The sequence below is a fragment of the Pseudophryne corroboree genome, chromosome 6, assembly GCF_028390025.1.
Source record: "Pseudophryne corroboree isolate aPseCor3 chromosome 6, aPseCor3.hap2, whole genome shotgun sequence".
Taxonomy (NCBI): domain Eukaryota; kingdom Metazoa; phylum Chordata; class Amphibia; order Anura; family Myobatrachidae; genus Pseudophryne; species Pseudophryne corroboree.
The window spans coordinates 121,700,080-121,718,816 of NC_086449.1; the positions used below are offsets into that span (position 1 = coordinate 121,700,080).

Genomic DNA, 18,737 nt, shown 5'->3' on the forward strand with positions numbered 1-18,737 from the left:
CTGCTTCACTATAGGCTGTCTTCCGAGAACAGCCTATAGGGAAGCAGAGGGGCAGCAGCAGCAGTGCCTCCACCAGTAACAAAGCGCTGCTGCGGCTCCCTTCTTCACCTCCGTCCCCCACCTCCTCTACTGCCCGGGAATCGTCTGACGCGGCTGCACCGAGGAGCCTGAGCCGGCGGAGAGGGTAAGTATAATTCTTCTTTCTTTCTTTTTCTCTTTTTCTTTCTTTCTTTCTTTCTCTTTCTTTCTTTCTTTCTTGGGCCTGCCTGCCGCTATGTGTAAAAATGGGGGACTGCCTGCCGCTATGTGTAAAAAGTGGAATCAGCCTGCCGCAATGTGTAAAAAGGGGGGACTGCCTGACGTAATGTGTAAAAAGAGGGAATCAGCCTGCCGCAATGTGTAAAAAGGGGGGACTGCCTGACGTAATGTGTAAAAAGGGGGAATCAGCCTGCCGCAATGTGTAAAAAGGGGGGACTGCCTGACGTAATGTGTAAAAAGGGGGAATCAGCCTGCCGCAATGTGTAAAAATGGGGGACTGCCTGCCGCTATGTGTAAAAAGGGGTAATCTGCCTGCCGCTATGTGTAAAAAGGGGTAATCTGCCTGCCGCTATGTGTAAAAATGGGGAATATGCCTGCCGTAATGTGTAAAAATGGGGACGCTGTCTGCCGTAATGTGTAACAAGGGCACGCTGTCTGCCGTAATGTGTAAAAAAGGGACGCTGTCTGCCGTTATGTGTAAAAAGTGTACGCTGTCTGCCGCTATGTGTAACAAGGGCAGGCGGTCTGCCGTTATGTGTAAAAAGGGCACGCTGTCTGCCGTTAGGTCTAAAAAGTGCACGCTGTCTGCCGTTATGTGTAAAAAGTGCACGCTGTCTGCCGTTATGTGTAAAAAGGGCACGCTGTCTGCCGTTATGTGTAAAAAGTGCACGCTGTCTGCTGTAATGTGTAAAAAGAGGAATCTGTCCGCTGTAAGGTGTAAAAGGGTCTCTACCTGGTGTAGTGGTGCTACTGTGCGGCGTAATTTGAATAATGGAGACTACTGTGCACCGTTTTATGAATTGGTATTATTTTGTGGCCACACCCCTTCCCCACGAAGCCACGCCACTATGTATTTTTGCGCGCGCCTACGGCGCGCACTGCCCCTGTTTAGCATGCAGGGGTGGGGCTCCGATGCCATTTCTTGCACACAGTGCTAAAATGTCTAGTTACGGCACTGTTGCTAGGTATCCATTTCTCTGGCCCTGAGCAGGTCCCCCTCACCAGATCCTCTCCAGGGGTGAGGGGGTGGACTTGGATGGGATGGGTGTGGGGGGGATGTGGGGGGGGAGGGGGCCCACCGCTCGCTAGTTCCGCCACTGCATCCATTACATTGCTGTAGAAGCACCTGGTGTTTATGGCTAATATATACTTTCACTGACAGTAACCTTTCATTTATTTCAAACACATATGTAAAGTGTGGGACTAGTTTTACCCTAATTATCAGATGAATAGATCACTAGCTATTAACACAGAATTAATAGGTGTGGGTCTGGCAGTCCTTACCTCACACTGATCCTGAGTAGTTTCACTGCGCTGCTCACAGGCCTGCAGATCTTTGTCCAGTTCATCTGTGAACTGACGCAGGTCGGTCTCCAGCTGCTCCTGCCAGACAATGGGGGTTCAGGTTGCACAATACAGGTGTTTGTGTTCTTATGCTTTTACAGAGAGTAGAGCATCCGATCAAACAAACATATGATCAAATGAGGATCTTTCATCCAAGAAGCCCTGTCGTATCTGTGGCGTTGTGGCTCCCAGCATGCTTAGGAATATGGTTAAAAGTGCTGGATTGAGCCCAAGGTGATATGTGCCTATATACATACTCCACATATATAAGGTGTATTTTACCAATGCACCAGTCACCTATACAGAATAAGGGCAGCTGTTTTGTGTGCTGAGGGAATAGCCATGTGAACACAGCTTCTCAAGAACTAGTGACATAACTGAGGTAGAATGTAAATTAGTTGTCCACATACTCATGAACATTGATTTAAGCAACAAAATGGCTGCCTCTATAGGCGATTGGTACACTGGAAGTATGTGTTTGTCGTACAAAACACTGCTAATCTATCTTCCTTTATATTCCGTCATGACTAACCAAGATCTTGGAAGTGGATCTTCTTGTCGGCTCCCTGGAGATATTGTATGAAGGACTCTTTGTAGACGTTGTGGATCTCAGGGAAGAGTATTTATCCTGGTTACTGGTGAATTGTGTCGATGATGTATCCTTACTGGCAACAGGAGTTGAGTCTGACACTTGGGAACTGCGAAAGGAGCGATCGGGGAGCAAATTAAGTGGAGTTGGTTTTTGTTTCTCATGATACGTCTGACTGTGGTGGCTTAGTGCTCGGGGAGGCTGCACAGTGGAAGATTTCGGTGCGTGTGTATTGTCTGAGCTTATTGTAAACTGTGACCCTCCAGAAGAGAAGCGTGGAGATAGCTGGGCCTCTGCTGGCTGGCGAGGTGACTGACGTGGCAGAGTAGTTGCTCGTGTCTTGATGGAAGATGAATCTGGAGATGATTGAGTATTGGACGTGGTGATAGATTTGCTTGGTGACTCTCTGATGGTGGACTTTACCGTAATCCGCAGACTGCTTGATTCCTGACTGCTTGTTCTGGATTGCTCCCCCAACTTTGGTTGATCATTTCTCAGATCCTTTATAAACCTGCAGTCAAAAGGGGAAAGCGGACAATCAATCTATGCAAATATGCGTTATCTACTGAAATGACATTCAGTATAATACTGTATACTGTAAAGCATCTTGAGTCCTATTGGAGAAAGCAATATATATAAATGAAATGATTAATATTATTGTTATTATTGTGGAATAGTACAATGGCCCTCATTCCTAGTTGATCGCTCGCTAGCTGCTTTTAGCAGCCGTGCAAACGCTAAGCCGCCGCCCTCTGGGAGTGTATTTTAGCTTAGCAGAAGTGCGAACGAAAGGATCGCAGAGCGGCTACAAAATAATTTTGTGCAGTGTCAGAGTAGCTCCAGACCTACTCCTAGCTTGCGATCACTTCAGACTTTTCAGTTCCTGTTTTGACGTCACGAACACGCCCTGCGTTCGGCCAGCCACACCTGCGTTTCCCCAACCACGCCTGCGTTTTTATCTGGCACGCCTGCATTTTTCCACAAACTCCCTGAAAACGGTCAGTTGACACCCAGAAACGCCCACTTCCTGTCAATCGCTCTGCGGCCAGCAGTGCGACTGAAATGCTTCGCTAGACCTTGTGTGAAACTACATCATTCGTTGTAATAGTACGACGCTCGTGCGCATTGCGGTGCATACGCATGCGCAGACGTGCCATTTCTTTTGCCTGATCGCTGCGCTGCCACCGAAATCTGCTAGCGAACAACTCGGAATGACCCCCCATGTCCTCCCAATGGTGCCAGTGGCGCAGAGACAGGAGATGCTAGGCCCTGCAGATATTTACCTGGACTTGTATGTTCCATCGAGAGATTGTGTATGCTGATCAGCCAGTTTGGAACCCTCTTCACTGTCACTGCCCTCAGAATCTGGAAGAACATTACAAGTTCAGCTCCGCACATCACGGGGCATCTATGGAAACAGTTCTATAGGTACTATGGGCCAGATGTACTAAGCCTGAAAAGTGATAAATATCACAGTGATAAAGTACCAGCCAATCGGCTCCTAACTGTCATTTTTCAAACACAGCCTGTAATATGGCAGTTAGGAGCCGATTGGCTGGTACTTTATCACTGTGATATTTATCACTTTTCAGGCTTAGTACATCTCCCCCTGTATCTGTGCAAAACAGTGGATGTTGCCCATAGAAACCAGACTAGGAAATGACATGTACAAATCTGGTTGGCTGCTATGGACATCATCTTATTGGGCGAGATGCATGAAGTAGACGGAATACATTCCGCCAGACTTAGCAGTGACATTGCAGTGGTACTAATTGCATATGCACTAACATTTGCGATTATTACTGCAAAGGACAGCTCTTGCAATAAGAGCTGTCATTTGCGATGCGCTTCCGTCACTGGATTTCCGGGTATCAGCCCCCGGAGTCCACCTGCACATGCGCAGAGTGACGTGGCAGCCGCAGGGGATGCTGGGAGGGATCCGATCCCTCTCACAGCACAATGCGGAAAGAAGCCAATAGGTTTCTATAGGGTAACGGTAGCAAAAGCTGGCATTACTCTCTGCACAGAAGCCCTAGGATGCGTGGCTTAGTGCATAAGGAAATGTGATTAAAAATAACCAGTGTTTTTACCGCATTTTTCTTTTAGTGCATCCCACCCTATGTGTTGTATCTCCCATGCAGTGCTGAATGTAGGGTGGTACGGAGTACCAGAAATAAATATGGTGCCGCCCACCACTGGGGCATCATTTATAAGGGGCATTTTTGGAAAATGGTGTCAGTGGCATAATTGCGTGTGGCATAATATGTAATAGGCATTACGGTGTGTGGCATAATGTGTAATGGGCATTACGATGTGTGGCATAATTTATAATAAGCATTATGGTGTGTGGCATAATGTGTAATAAGCATTACGGTGTGTGACATAATGTGTAATGGGCATTACGGTATGTGGCATAATGTGGCCATGCCCCTATTGTCATGTAGCCACTCCCCTAGTTTCGTGTGACCACGCCCCCTCATGACATGTGACCACACCCGTTTTTACTATCAGTACCACTAAGAAAAAATTTCTACTTGCACTACTGCTTCCATGACAGTCCCACGCTGTGGTGAGAACTAGTGACCACTGACCTGACATCTGGTGCAGAACCCTGAACATGTTCTTGTACCATTGCCTTGGTTTGTCCACACTCTGGAAGAACATAGAGGAAATCAGGCAACAGAGACTTCACACCTCAAAAGCCCTTTCTCTCTCCCAAACAACCCTGAAAGACAGTGAGCAGGCTTCTGGCGGCTACTTAGTGGGCTCTTTTTTTTATGTGGAGGGTTTTGGGGTAAGATCAAAGTTGGCTCAGTGTCCCCACCAGAGGGAATTATTGGGAGGTCCACTCTTCAGTTACAAAAAAGTGTTGCAAATAATTGTGTATCACAATTTTATACACACCTTTAAAGTTTAAACTTCCCCTTTTTTTCATTGCAAATGCAGCTCAAGTCCCCATATACAATATGATGCCCAGTAGTGACCACAAACATTATGAGGGACATTTATCAAAGCTTGGAGAAATAAAAGTACCAACCAATCAGCACCTGTAATTTGTCAAACACAGCCTGTAAAATGACAGAAGCTGATTGGTTGGTACTTTACCTCTCTCCAATTTTTTTTATTACATCTGCCCCAGTATGCTAAAGCTGGAGAATACAGGCTGCCAACCGCTGCAGCAATGCTTATATTGTCAATGCAATGGAAACTATATCATATAATAATAATAATAATAATTTTATTTATATAGCGCTCTTTCTCCAATAGGACTCAAGGCGCTTAACAGATACACAGCATAATATAGTACAGAAAAATAATGAAGTACATTTTTCATAAAATACAGAAGCATGAAGATACTAAAAGAGACACTATGGAAATGCTTGAGTAAACAGGAAAGTCTTGAGTCTACTTTTGAAGGATTCTATAGTTGGGGCCTCTCGCACTGTGCTGGGATATACAGTATACAGAGTTTGGATCTGTATTATATACTAAACATATCGCTATTCTCATTTGTGGCCATACTATATTCTGCATATTGGGTTATATAATATACTGGATATGTGGTGCAGTATAATATACTTGTGGACATCAAAAGAGATATTAAGGTTGCAAAAGGGATGTCAGGGGGGGATGTAGTTATGTGACTGGCGGTCAGGAGACCTTCAACGTGGCCCCAACCCAGGAGCTCCAGGACCCTTGACCAGTGCCACTGCTATAAGATATAATTATGCCCATAAAATATAAGCGAGCCTGTATTAGACTCACAGATCTGGAAGCAAAGGGCATCCCGTCGTCATCTGTGGGCCCAATGCCGTCATAGCGGATCCAGCGTCTCTCTACGCGTGGGCTTGTGCTCTCCAATGTATCTTCAGAAGTAAATACCATTGTGGCCTTGAAGACCGCACCATTATCAGCAGGAATCGCCTGGTGAATGACAGAACAACGTAGAACATCAATAGTTTCCTGTTTATGGGACAGAAGTGATAACACTGGTTCTCAGGGGGCATCAGTGACAGCGCAATTTAATCCTTGCCATACTGTATCTACTGGTGTCACTTTTTGCAGAACTGGAAACCCGGTATCTGGTAGAAAGGAATATTGGCTGCATAATAGGGATATACAGAATCTATTGCTCAGTCCGGGATTCTGTTGATGACTACAGGTTCGAGTCCTTATTTCTGAGCCATGTTAGCGTGCAGGACACACAGAGCTAATATTAAATGTTCTTTCTGCCATCTGACTTAATTTAAATATTCCAATTCGGTTTGGCATTTGGGGAAATCATTTGTAAAAGTGTTAGGTGTTCAGTGAAACCAAAAATCTGCTATAGTAGCTGCCATAGGCTGGCAACGGCGGAATCTTACCGTGTGACCATTATGGTCCTTTGAAGATCCCTGAATCTGCTTCTTCTGTAGGTGAGGGGGGATGAAGTCATCCAGTGATAGGAGGTCTGGGTCTATCTCCTGTAGCGCCATCTGCTGGAAGTGACTTGTCATTACACATCAATAGCCTGCAATGCCACACACCTGGACTGTTATAAAGATTTCACCTGTTCCATCAAGTCACTTCTTACACGGATCTCACCCTGGGTGCACGCATGATGAGGAATCTCCTACACAAATGAACACAATCATTACCTGACAGAAACCACACAGCCACCTCAAACTGTCACCATCAAGCTCCTGTCACACACGTATGTATGCGTATACTGCAGTAATGGCTATTCTTCAAAGGGAAAGTAAGCATACACCCTGCTCTATACGGCTAATACACACCCCTGCTGCTTTCCATGACACACACCCTCTTGCAGCTCTGCTAGTCCCATTTGTGTCACACACACACACCCACCCTCTGAACTCTGCCCTAAGAGCCCAGATAAATGTTTAACAGCAGGGAACTCCTACAGAAGAGATATCACTGGACACAGATGCCTGGAAGTGTACAGGAAGGTTAGATAGAGGCAGATGTCAGGTAGAGGGGGTGGATGTACAGCGAGGTGTACAAGGGGAGGTTAGATAGAGGATGTGGATGCACAGGGGAGTGTATAAGGGAATAGAGGATGTGGATGCACATGGGGTTGTATAAGGGGATAGAGGCAGATAAAGGCTGTGGATGCAGAGGTGTGTGTGTGTGGGGGGGGGGGGTATAAGGGGAGGTTAGAGGCAGATATCAGATAGAGGCTGTGGATGCAGATGTGTGTGTGGGGGGGGGGTATAAGGGGAGGTTAGAGGCAGATATCAGATAGAGGCTGTGGATGCAGAGGTGTGTGGGGGGGATGGGGAGGAGATGTAGAAGGGGAGGTTAGAGGCAGAAATGTGTTAGACTGTGAATGCAGGGGGAGATGTATAAGGGGAGGTTAGAGGCAGATATCAGATAGAGGCTGTGGATGCACAGGGACATGTATAAGGGGAGGTTAGAGGCAGATATCAGATAGAGGTTGTGGATGCACAGGGAGATGTATAAGGGGAGGTTAGAGGCAGATATCAGATTAGGGGAGGTTAGAGGCAGATATCAGATAGTGGCTGTGGATGCACAGGGAGATGTATGAGGGGAGGTTAGAGGCAGATATCAGATAGAGGCTGTGGATGCACAGGGAGATGTATGAGGGGAGGTTAGAGGCAGATATCAAATAGAGGCTGTGGGTGCACAGGGAGATATATAAGGGGAGGTTAGAGGCAGATATCAGATAGAGGCTGTGGGTGCACAGGGAGATATATAAGGGGAGGTTAGAGGCAGATATCAGATAGTGGCTGTGGATGCACAGGGAGATGTATGAGGGGAGGTTAGAGGCAGATATCAGATAGAGGCTGTGGATGCACAGGGACATGTATAAGGGGAGGTTAGAGGCAGATATCAGATAGAGGTTGTGGATGCACAGGGAGATGTATAAGGGGAGGTTAGAGGCAGATATCAGATTAGGGGAGGTTAGAGGCAGATATCAGATAGTGGCTGTGGATGTACAGGGAGATGTATGAGGGGAGGTTAGAGGCAGATATCAGATAGAGGCTGTGGATGCACAGGGAGATGTATGAGGGGAGGTTAGAGGCAGATATCAGATAGAGGCTGTGGGTGCACAGGGAGATGTATGAGGGGAGGATAGATGCAGATATCAGATAGAGGCTGTGGATGCACAGGGAGATGTATGAGGGGAGGTTAGAGGCAGATATCAGATAGAGGCTGTGGATGCACAGGGAGATGTATGAGGGGAGGTTAGAGGCAGATATCAGATAGTGGCTGTGGATGCACAGGGAGATGTATGAGGGGAGGTTAGAGGCAGATATCAGATAGAGGCTGTGGATGCACAGGGAGATGTATGAGGGGAGGTTAGAGGCAGATATCAAATAGAGGCTGTGGGTGCACAGGGAGATATATAAGGGGAGGTTAGAGGCAGATATCAGATAGAGGCTGTGGGTGCACAGGGAGATATATAAGGGGAGGTTAGAGGCAGATATCAGATAGTGGCTGTGGATGCACAGGGAGATGTATGAGGGGAGGTTAGAGGCAGATATCAGATAGAGGCTGTGGATGCACAGGGAGATGTATGAGGGGAGGTTAGAGGCAGATATCAAATAGAGGCTGTGGGTGCACAGGGAGATATATAAGGGGAGGTTAGAGGCAGATATCAGATAGAGGCTGTGGATGCACAGGGAGATGTATGAGGGGAGGTTAGAGGCAGATATCAAATAGAGGCTGTGGGTGCACAGGGAGATATATAAGGGGAGGTTAGAGGCAGATATCAGATAGAGGCTGTGGATGCACAGGTAGATGTATGAGGGGAGGTTAGAGGCAGATATCAGATTAGGGGAAGTTAGAGGCAGATATCAGATAGAGGCTGTGGGTGCATAGGGAGATATATAAGGGGAGGTTAGAGGCAGATATCAGATAGAGGCTGTGGGTGCACAGGGAGATATATAAGGGGAGGCTAGAGGCAGATATCAGATAGTGGCTGTGGATGCACAGGGAGATGTATGAGGGGAGGTTAGAGGCAGATATCAGATAGAGGCTGTGGATGCACAGGGAGGTGTATGAGGGGTGGTTAGAGGCAGATATCAGATAGAGGCTGTGGGTGCACAGGGAGATATATAAGGGGTGGTTAGAGGCAGATATCAGATAGATGCTGTGGATGCACAGGGAGATGTATGAGGGGAGGTTAGAGGCAGATATCAGATAGAGGCTGTGGATGCACAGGGAGGTGTATGAGGGGTGGTTAGAGGCAGATATCAGATAGAGGCTGTGGATGCACAGGGAGATGTATGAGGGGAGGTTAGAGGCAGATATCAGATAGTGGCTGTGGATGCACAGGGAGATGTATGAGGGGAGGTTAGAGGCAGATATCAAATAGAGGCTGTGGGTGCACAGGGAGATATATAAGGGGAGGTTAGAGGCAGATATCAGATAGAGGCTGTGGATGCACAGGGAGATGTATAAGGGGAGGTTAGAGGCAAATATCAGATTAGGGGAAGTTAGAGGCAGATATCAGATAGAGGCTGTGGGTGCACAGGGAGATATATAAGGGGAGGTTAGAGGCAGATATCAGATAGAGGCTGTGGATGCACAGGGAGCTGTATGAGGGGAGGTTAGAGGCAGATATCAGATAGAGGCTGTGGATGCACAGTGAGATGTATGAGGGGAGGTTAGAGGCAGATATCAGATAGAGGCTGTGGATGCACAGGGAGATGTATGAAGGGAGGTTAGAGGCAGATATCAGATAGTGGCTGTGGATGCACAGGGAGATGTATGAAGGGAGGTTAGAGGCAGATATCAAATAGAGGCTGTGGGTGCACAGGGAGATATATAAGGGGAGGTTAGAGGCAGATATCAGATAGAGGCTGTGGATGCACAGGGAGATGTATGAGGGGAGGTTAGAGGCAAATATCAGATTAGGGGAAGTTAGAGGCAGATATCAGATAGAGGCTGTGGGTGCACAGGGAGATATATAAGGGGAGGTTAGAGGCAGATATCAGATAGAGCCTGTGGATGCACAGGGAGATGTATGAGGGGAGGTTAGAGGCAGATATCAGATAGAGGCTGTGGATGCACAGGGAGATGTATGAGGGGAGGTTAGAGGCAGATATCAGATAGAGGCTGTGGATGCACAGGGAGATGTATGAGGGGAGGTTAGAGGCAGATATCAGATAGAGGCTGTGGATGCACAGGGAGATGTATGATGGGAGGTTAGAGGCAGATATCAGATAGAGGCTGTGGGTGCACAGGGAGATGTATGAGGGGAGGATAGATGCAGATATCAGATAGAGGCTGTGGATGCACAGGGAGATGTATGAGGGGAGGTTAGAGGCAGATATCAGATAGAGGCTGTGGATGCACAGGGAGATGTATGAGGGGAGGTTAGAGGCAGATATCAGATAGTGGCTGTGGATGCACAGGGAGATGTATGAGGGGAGGTTAGAGGCAGATATCAGATAGAGACTGTGGATGCACAGGGAGATGTATGAGGGGAGGTTAGAGGCAGATATCAAATAGAGGCTGTTGGTGCACAGGGAGATATATAAGGGGAGGTTAGAGGCAGATATCAGATAGAGGCTGTGGGTGCACAGGGAGATATATAAGGGGAGGTTAGAGGCAGATATCAGATAGTGGCTGTGGATGCACAGGGAGATGTATGAGGGGAGGTTAGAGGCAGATATCAGATAGAGGCTGTGGATGCACAGGGAGATGTATGAGGGGAGGTTAGAGGCAGATATCAAATAGAGGCTGTGGGTGCACAGGGAGATATATAAGGGGAGGTTAGAGGCAGATATCAGATAGAGGCTGTGGATGCACAGGTAGATGTATGAGGGGAGGTTAGAGACAGATATCAGATTAGGGGAAGTTAGAGGCAGATATCAGATAGAGGCTGTGGGTGCATAGGGAGATATATAAGGGGAGGTTAGAGGCAGATATCAGATAGAGGCTGTGGGTGCACAGGGAGATATATAAGGGGAGGCTAGAGGCAGATATCAGATAGTGGCTGTGGATGCACAGGGAGATGTATGAGGGGAGGTTAGAGGCAGATATCAGATAGAGGCTGTGGATGCACAGGGAGGTGTATGAGGGGTGGTTAGAGGCAGATATCAGATAGAGGCTGTGGGTGCACAGGGAGATATATAAGGGGTGGTTAGAGGCAGATATCAGATAGATGCTGTGGATGCACAGGGAGATGTATGAGGGGAGGTTAGAGGCAGATATCAGATAGAGGCTGTGGATGCACAGGGAGGTGTATGAGGGGTGGTTAGAGGCAGATATCAGATAGAGGCTGTGGATGCACAGGGAGATGTATGAGGGGAGGTTAGAGGCAGATATCAGATAGTGGCTGTGGATGCACAGGGAGATGTATGAGGGGAGGTTAGAGGCAGATATCAAATAGAGGCTGTGGGTGCACAGGGAGATATATAAGGGGAGGTTAGAGGCAGATATCAGATAGAGGCTGTGGATGCACAGGGAGATGTATGAGGGGAGGTTAGAGGCAAATATCAGATTAGGGGAAGTTAGAGGCAGATATCAGATAGAGGCTGTGGGTGCACAGGGAGATATATAAGGGGAGGTTAGAGGCAGATATCAGATAGAGGCTGTGGATGCACAGGGAGATGTATGAGGGGAGGTTAGAGGCAGATATCAGATAGAGGCTGTGGATGCACAGTGAGATGTATGAGGGGAGGTTAGAGGCAGATATCAGATAGAGGCTGTGGATGCACAGGGAGATGTATGAAGGGAGGTTAGAGGCAGATATCAGATAGTGGCTGTGGATGCACAGGGAGATGTATGAAGGGAGGTTAGAGGCAGATATCAAATAGAGGCTGTGGGTGCACAGGGAGATATATAAGGGGAGGTTAGAGGCAGATATCAGATAGAGGCTGTGGATGCACAGGGAGATGTATGAGGGGAGGTTAGAGGCAAATATCAGATTAGGGGAAGTTAGAGGCAGATATCAGATAGAGGCTGTGGGTGCACAGGGAGATATATAAGGGGAGGTTAGAGGCAGATATCAGATAGAGCCTGTGGATGCACAGGGAGATGTATGAGGGGAGGTTAGAGGCAGATATCAGATAGAGGCTGTGGATGCACAGGGAGATGTATGAGGGGAGGATAGAGGCAGATATCAGATAGAGGCTGTGGGTGCACAGGGAGATATATAAGGGGAGGTTAGAGGCAGATGTCAGAGGCTGTGGATGCACAGGGAGATGTATGAGGGGAGGTTAGAGGCAGATATCAGATTAGGGGAAGTTAGAGGCAGATATCAGATAGAGGCTGTGGGTGCATAGGGAGATATATAAGGGGAGGTTAGAGGCAGATATCAGATAGATGCTGTGGGTGCACAGGGAGATATATAAGGGGAGGTTAGAGGCAGATATCAGATAGTGGCTGTGGATGCACAGGGAGATGTATGAGGGGAGGTTAGAGGCAGATATCAGATAGAGGCTGTGGATGCACAGGGAGATGTATGAGGGGAGGATAGAGGCAGAGATCAGATAGAGGCTGTGGGTGCACAGGGAGATATATAAGTGGTGGTTAGAGGCAGATATCAGATAGATGCTGTGGATGCACAGGGAGATGTATGAGGGGAGGTTAGAGGCAGATATCAGATGAGGCTGTGGATGCACAGGGAGGTGTATGAGGGTGGTTAGAGGCAGATATCAGATAGAGGCTGTGGGTGCACAGGGAGATGTATGAGGGGAGGTTAGAGGCAGATATCAGATTAGGGGAAGTTAGAGGCAGATATCAGATAGAGGCTGTGGGTGCACAGGGAGATGTATGAGGGGAGGTTAGAGGCAGATATCAGATAGAGGCTGTGGGGGCACTGGGAGATATATAAGGGGAGGTTAGAGGCAGATATCAGATAGAGGCTGTGGATGCACAGGGAGATGTATAGCAGCACAGTAGATAGGGATAGAGAATCATATTGTATGGAGAGCGATAGTGACAGAGGGAGAACATGTGAAAGTATTAGGAAGAAGGGAAATGATGGAGAGTGGGAGAAGGAGAGAATGTGTGGAAGAATGTGACAGGGAGGAGGAGAACAGAGTGACTCAGGGAGTTACGGAAAGAAATACAAATGGAAGTAAAAGTTCAGGATACTTGGGGTAAAGTGTCTCCAGAGAGATGAAACCAATGAAGGGAGAGACCTGAGAAAGGGAAAACTGTAAGAAAGTAATATAATAGAAAGCAGCCAAGAGCTGTACATACAGTGTCCCGATGTCATTACCCTCTGCATTGTCTCTGGGATTAGTGTAAGCAGATGCATTTGTGCCCACATTAGCTCACATCTATGCGGAGAGCTGCCAAGTGGCCCTGATTTAAAGGGGCAGCGCCAAGTTTTGAAATTTGTTCCTGGAATTATTCTCCCTGAACTTTTCTTGTGATTGGTCTGTTGTTGTCCCTTACATACTTTTCTGATTGACCAACTGCTTATCTGTATTGATGCACGTCCATCATCTTTCTCTGGGATTTACACATTAATGTGCATTGAAGGAGAGTGTTAATAATAATAATGCTAATTATAACCGCAGTCAGTAATCTCATCATTATAATGTAGCCAGCACCGCCTGTGATTAGTGTGCCTGGCAACATAGTGGAAGTGATATCAGAAGGTTGGCACCCATTTATGTGCATAATAAGTAGGCTTACCTTGGCAGTCCTATATAAAACAGTGTTATTATACACTAAGGAGAGAATAATTCACAGGGGGTATGTCAGTCTCTTGGGAGGCGCCGGTGGAACCATATGTAATATTTCCTGTCATCTTACCTCATATATCTTTCTACAGTTTGGTATATCTCACTGAATGCTCTGCTGGCATCTACCTCGGTGGGCATAGTATAGGAAAATGTAGCAGCTGGAAGTAATATAATTTGAGGCTGCAGCAGGGTTACTCCCAATAAATTGTAGTAATGAAATCCATTCCAAAGCAATAGAATGGTAGGAAAAAAAGATTGTGTGGAAAGTGCATTAGGGAAGCCAGAGCAGCTATTGGATTCGGCCCATATGAAGCTTGTGTGCTGTGCATTCTGTATAGTACAGCCTGGACAGTCCCTCTGCAGTGTTAGCTCTCAGTCTTCCTTTAATATGTTGCTCCGGCTGATGGCAAATGCTTTGTTACTCCCTAAAATGTAAAGTGATTATTATACTCAGCACTCCGGGTGCATTTAGCGATCTCAACAACACATATATTCTGCGTACTTGTGTACGTTTTATTATTTTATTATTTGCTAATAAATGTTATATTTTAGCATTATATTCACAGAGGCTTGGCTAACCAGTAGAGAGTGCACGGCCTGGGCCACATATATATATATATATATATATATATATATATATATATATAGTAAATACCGCTAGTGCATGCATGATAATGTACCAGATTGCTAACAGGAATGTACTGTAGAACATACACCATAGTCCCGTGCAGTATATATTGTAGTATTATTTGTGCAATGTATAATTCAAATGCACAGTCTGGAACCTGATCCCTAGACGAGGGGGTGGGCGCTCAGGCAGTAGGGTCAACCAGAGGTTCCCCTGTAAACCTGTTGGCCAGTCTTACCCCGCGGGCAGTAGCATGTACAGTGGCAGCAGCGACAGGCAGTAGTATGTACATCGGTAGCAGTGATGGCCAGTAACATGTACAGTGATAGCAGTGACGGTCAATAGCATACCTCCCAACTGTCCCAATTTTCACGGGACCGTCCCTTTTTTTTTGGTCTGTCCCGCTGTCCCTCCCGCGGGCCGTAGTGTCCCCTGGTGGTGGTGGTGGTGGGGGGCAGTTGGGAATCTCCCTATCACTCGCTGCTCAGTTCAGAGCAGAGCAGCGGTGATTAGATGCTATGCGCATGCGCACAGCGTCTATTCCAGTGAGCCAGAGGGACTGGTGGCATGGCCAGCAGCTCACAGAGCACTGGCCGTGCCCCCACTGTGATGAAAATGGGAGGCGTGGCTCACGATCTAGTCAATCTCATGAAGCCACGCCCCCTTTTCAATAGGCTAGGCTCCCTCTTCGGCGACGCGCGGCTAAGCCGCACCTGGAGTCCCGACTTGAAGCCTCCAGATGTTGGAATTTATGGAGTAGTATGTACATGGGTAGCTGTGACGGACAGTAACAAGTACAGTGATAGCAGTGACGGCCAGTAGTATGTACAGCGGTAGCAGTGACTCATTACATGCCGCTGTGTGCTGCGGGCCACCGCCGCCGAGGAGAGGAGCGCAGGGGCCACGGGGAGAAGGAGGAGGGAGGTGGAGGAGGGAGCGGGGGAGCGGAGCCGCAGTAGCGCTGTGTAATTGGTGGAGGCGCTGCTGCAGCTGTCCCTCTCCTTCACCATAGGCTGTCCTCCGCCGCTGTGAATGCTGGGAAGTGCATCCCAGCATTCACAGCAGTGGAGGACAGCCTGTGGTGAAGGAGAGGGACAGCTGCAGCAGCACCTCCACCAATTGCACAGCGCTGCTGCGGCTCCCTCCTCCACCTCCCTCCTCCTCCTTCTCCCCTGCCCGGGGATCTGCCAGAAGCTGCACCGAGGAGCCTGACTGCCAGCGGAGACAGTAAGTATAATCTATTTTTTCTTTCTTTCTATTCTGTCTATCTACCGTAATGTCTAAAAAGGGGACGCTGTCTGCCATAATGTGTAAAAAAAGGACGCTGTCTGCCGTAATGTGTAAAAAGGGGGACGCTGTCTGCTGTAATGTGTAAAAAGGGGACGCTGTCTGCCGTAATGTGTAAAAAAGGGGACACTGTCGTAATGTGTAAAAAAGGGGACGCTGTCTGCCGTAATGTGTAAAAAGGGGACACTGTCTGCCGTAATGTGTAAAAGGTGGACGCTGTCTGCCGTAATGTGTAAAAGGTGGACGCTGTCTGCCGTAATGCGTAAAGAGGGGAATCTGTCCACCGTAAGGTGTAAAAGGGGCTCTACCTGGTGTAGTGGCGCTACTGTGCGGCGTAATTTGAATAACAGATACTACTGTGCACCATTATATGAAATGGTATTATTTTGTGGCCACATCCCTTCCCCTATATTTTTTGCGCGTGCCTATGGTGCGCACTGCCCCTGTTTTGCATGGGGGGGGGGGGGGCGCCAATGCCGTTTCTTGCACACAGCGCTAAAATGTCTAGTTACAGCACTGTTGCTAGGTATCCATTTCCCTGGCCCTGAGCAGGTCCCCCTCACCAGATCCTCTCCAGGGCTGAGGGGGTGGACTTGGATAGGATGGAAGGGGGAGAAAAGCATTTTGTCGCACCTGGGCCCACCGCTTGCTAGTTCCGCCACTGCAGCTAGTAGTATGTACAGTGGTAGCAGTGACGGCTAGCAGTATGTACAGCGGTAGAAGTGACGGCCAGTAGTATGCACAGCGGTAGCAGTGACGGCCAGTAGTATGTACAGGGGTAGCAGTGACGGCCAGTAATATGTACAGGGGTAGCAGTGACGGCCAGTAGCATGTACAGGGGTAGCATTGACGGCCAGCAGTATGTACAACGGTAGCAGTGATGGCCAGTAATATGTACAGCGGTAGCAGTGACAGGTATGCACAGCGGTAGCAGTGACGGCCAGTAGTATGTACAGTGGTAGCAATGACGGGCAGCAGTATGTACAGCGGTAGCAGTGGCGGTTGGTAGTACGTACAGCGGTAGCAGTGACGGTCAGTAGTACGAACAGCGGTAGCAGTGACAGCGGTAGCAGTGACGGTCAGTAGTACGTACAGCGGTAGCAGTGACAGCGGTAGCAGTGACGGTCAGTAGTACGTACAGCGGTAGCAGTGACAGCGGTAGCAGTGACGGTCAGTAGTGCGTACAGCGGTAGCAGTGACAGCGGTAGCAGTGACGGCCAGTAGTAGGTACAGCGGTAGTAGTGACTGCCAGTAGTACGTACAGGGGTAGCAGTGACGGCCAGTAGTATGTACAGGGATAGCAGTGACTGCCAGTAGTACATACAGCGGTAGCAGTGACGGGCAGTAGTATGTACAGTGGTAACAGTGACGGCCAGCAGAATGTACATCGGTAGCAGTATCGGCCAGTAGTATGTACAGGGGTAGCAGTGTCGCCAGTAGTATGTACAGGGGTAGCAGTGACGGCCAGTAGTATGTACAGGGATAGCAGTGACTGCCAGTAGTACATACAGCGGTAGCAGTGACGAGCAGTAGTATGTACAGTGGTAACAGTGACGGCCAGTAGTACGTACAGCGGTAGCAGTGTCGGCCAGTAGTACGTACAGCGGTAGCAGTGATGGCCAATAGTATGTACAGGGGTAGCAGTGACGGCCAGTAGTATGTACAGGGGTAGCAGTGACGGCCAGCAGTATGTACAGGGGTAGCAGTGACGGCCAGCAGTATGTACAGCGGTAGCAGTGTCGGCCAGTAGTATGTACAGGGGTAGCAGTGACGGCCAGCAGTATGTACAGCGGTAGCAGTGATGGCCAGTAGTATGTACAGCGGTAGCAGTGACAGGTATGTACAGCGGTAGCAGTGACGGGCAGCAGTATGTACAGCGGTAGCAGTGACGGCTAGCAGTATGCACAGCGGTAGCAGTGACAGACAGTAGTATGTACAGGGGTAGCAGTGACGGCCAGTAGTATGTACAGGGGTAGCAGTGACGGCCAGTAGTATGTACAACGGTAGCAGTGACGGCCAGTAATATGTACAGCGGTAGCAGTGACAGGTATGCACAGCGGTAGCAGTGACGGCCAGTAATATGTACAGCGGTAGCAGTGACGGTCAGTAGTACGTACAGCGGTAGCAGTGACAGCGGTAGCAGTGACGGTCAGTAGTACGTACAGCGGTAGCAGTGACAGCGGTAGCAGTGACGGCCAGTAGTAGGTACAGCGGTAGTAGTGACTGCCAGTAGTATGTACATCGGTAGCAGTATCGGCCAGTAGTATGTACAGGGGTAGCAGTGTCGCCAGTAGTATGTACAGGGGTAGCAGTGACGGCCAGTAGTACGTACAGCGGTAGCAGTGTCGGCCAGTAGTACGTACAGCGGTAGCAGTGATGGCCAGTAGTATGTACAGGGGTAGCAGTGACGGCCAGCAGTATGGACAGCGGTAGCAGTGATGGCCAGTAGTATGTACAGCGGTAGCAGTGACAGGTATGTACAGGGGTAGCAGTGACGGGCAGCAGTATGTACAGCGGTAGCAGTGACGGCTAGCAGTATGTACAGCGGTAGCAGTGACGGTCAGTAGTATGCACAGCGGTAGCAGTGACAGACAGTAGTATGTACAGGGGTAGCAGTGACGGCCAGTAGTATGTACAGGGGTAGCAGTGACGGCCAGTAGCATGTACAGGGGTAGCAGTGACGGCCAGCAGTATGTACAACGGTAGCAGTGACGGCCAGTAATATGTACAGCGGTAGCAGTGACGGCCAGTAGCATGTACAGGGGTAGCAGTGACGGCCAGCAGTATGTACAGCGGTAGCAGTGACGGCCAGTAGTATGTACAGTGGTAGCAATGACGGGCAGCAGTATATACAGCGGTAGCAGTGGCGGTTGGTAGTACGTACAGCGGTAGCAGTGACGGCCAGTAATATGTACAGCGGTAGCAGTGACGGTCAGTAGTACGTACAGCGGTAGCAGTG

General features: G+C 48.5%; 1 protein-coding gene across 11 annotated transcripts in view; it reads right to left on the minus strand.

Moving 5' to 3' along the window:
- Nucleotides 1-13,408, minus strand: part of SORBS3 (sorbin and SH3 domain containing 3) — a 75,508-nt gene extending 62,100 nt beyond the window's left edge. For 3 of the 11 annotated variants that reach the window (XM_063931789.1, XM_063931796.1, XM_063931786.1), the window contains exons 1-7: nucleotides 13,373-13,408; nucleotides 6,556-6,803; nucleotides 5,957-6,115; nucleotides 4,783-4,843; nucleotides 3,475-3,556; nucleotides 2,135-2,702; nucleotides 1,543-1,641 (exon numbers count right to left, since the gene is read on the minus strand). In XM_063931789.1, coding sequence (XP_063787859.1) covers nucleotides 1,543-1,641; nucleotides 2,135-2,702; nucleotides 3,475-3,556; nucleotides 4,783-4,843; nucleotides 5,957-6,115; nucleotides 6,556-6,687 — 1,101 coding nt within the window. In that variant the 5' untranslated portion in view covers nucleotides 6,688-6,803; nucleotides 13,373-13,408. The other 8 variants (XM_063931793.1, XM_063931792.1, XM_063931795.1 and 5 more) reach the window with 8 other exon arrangements.
- Between the last annotated feature and the right edge of the window lie 5,329 nt (nucleotides 13,409-18,737).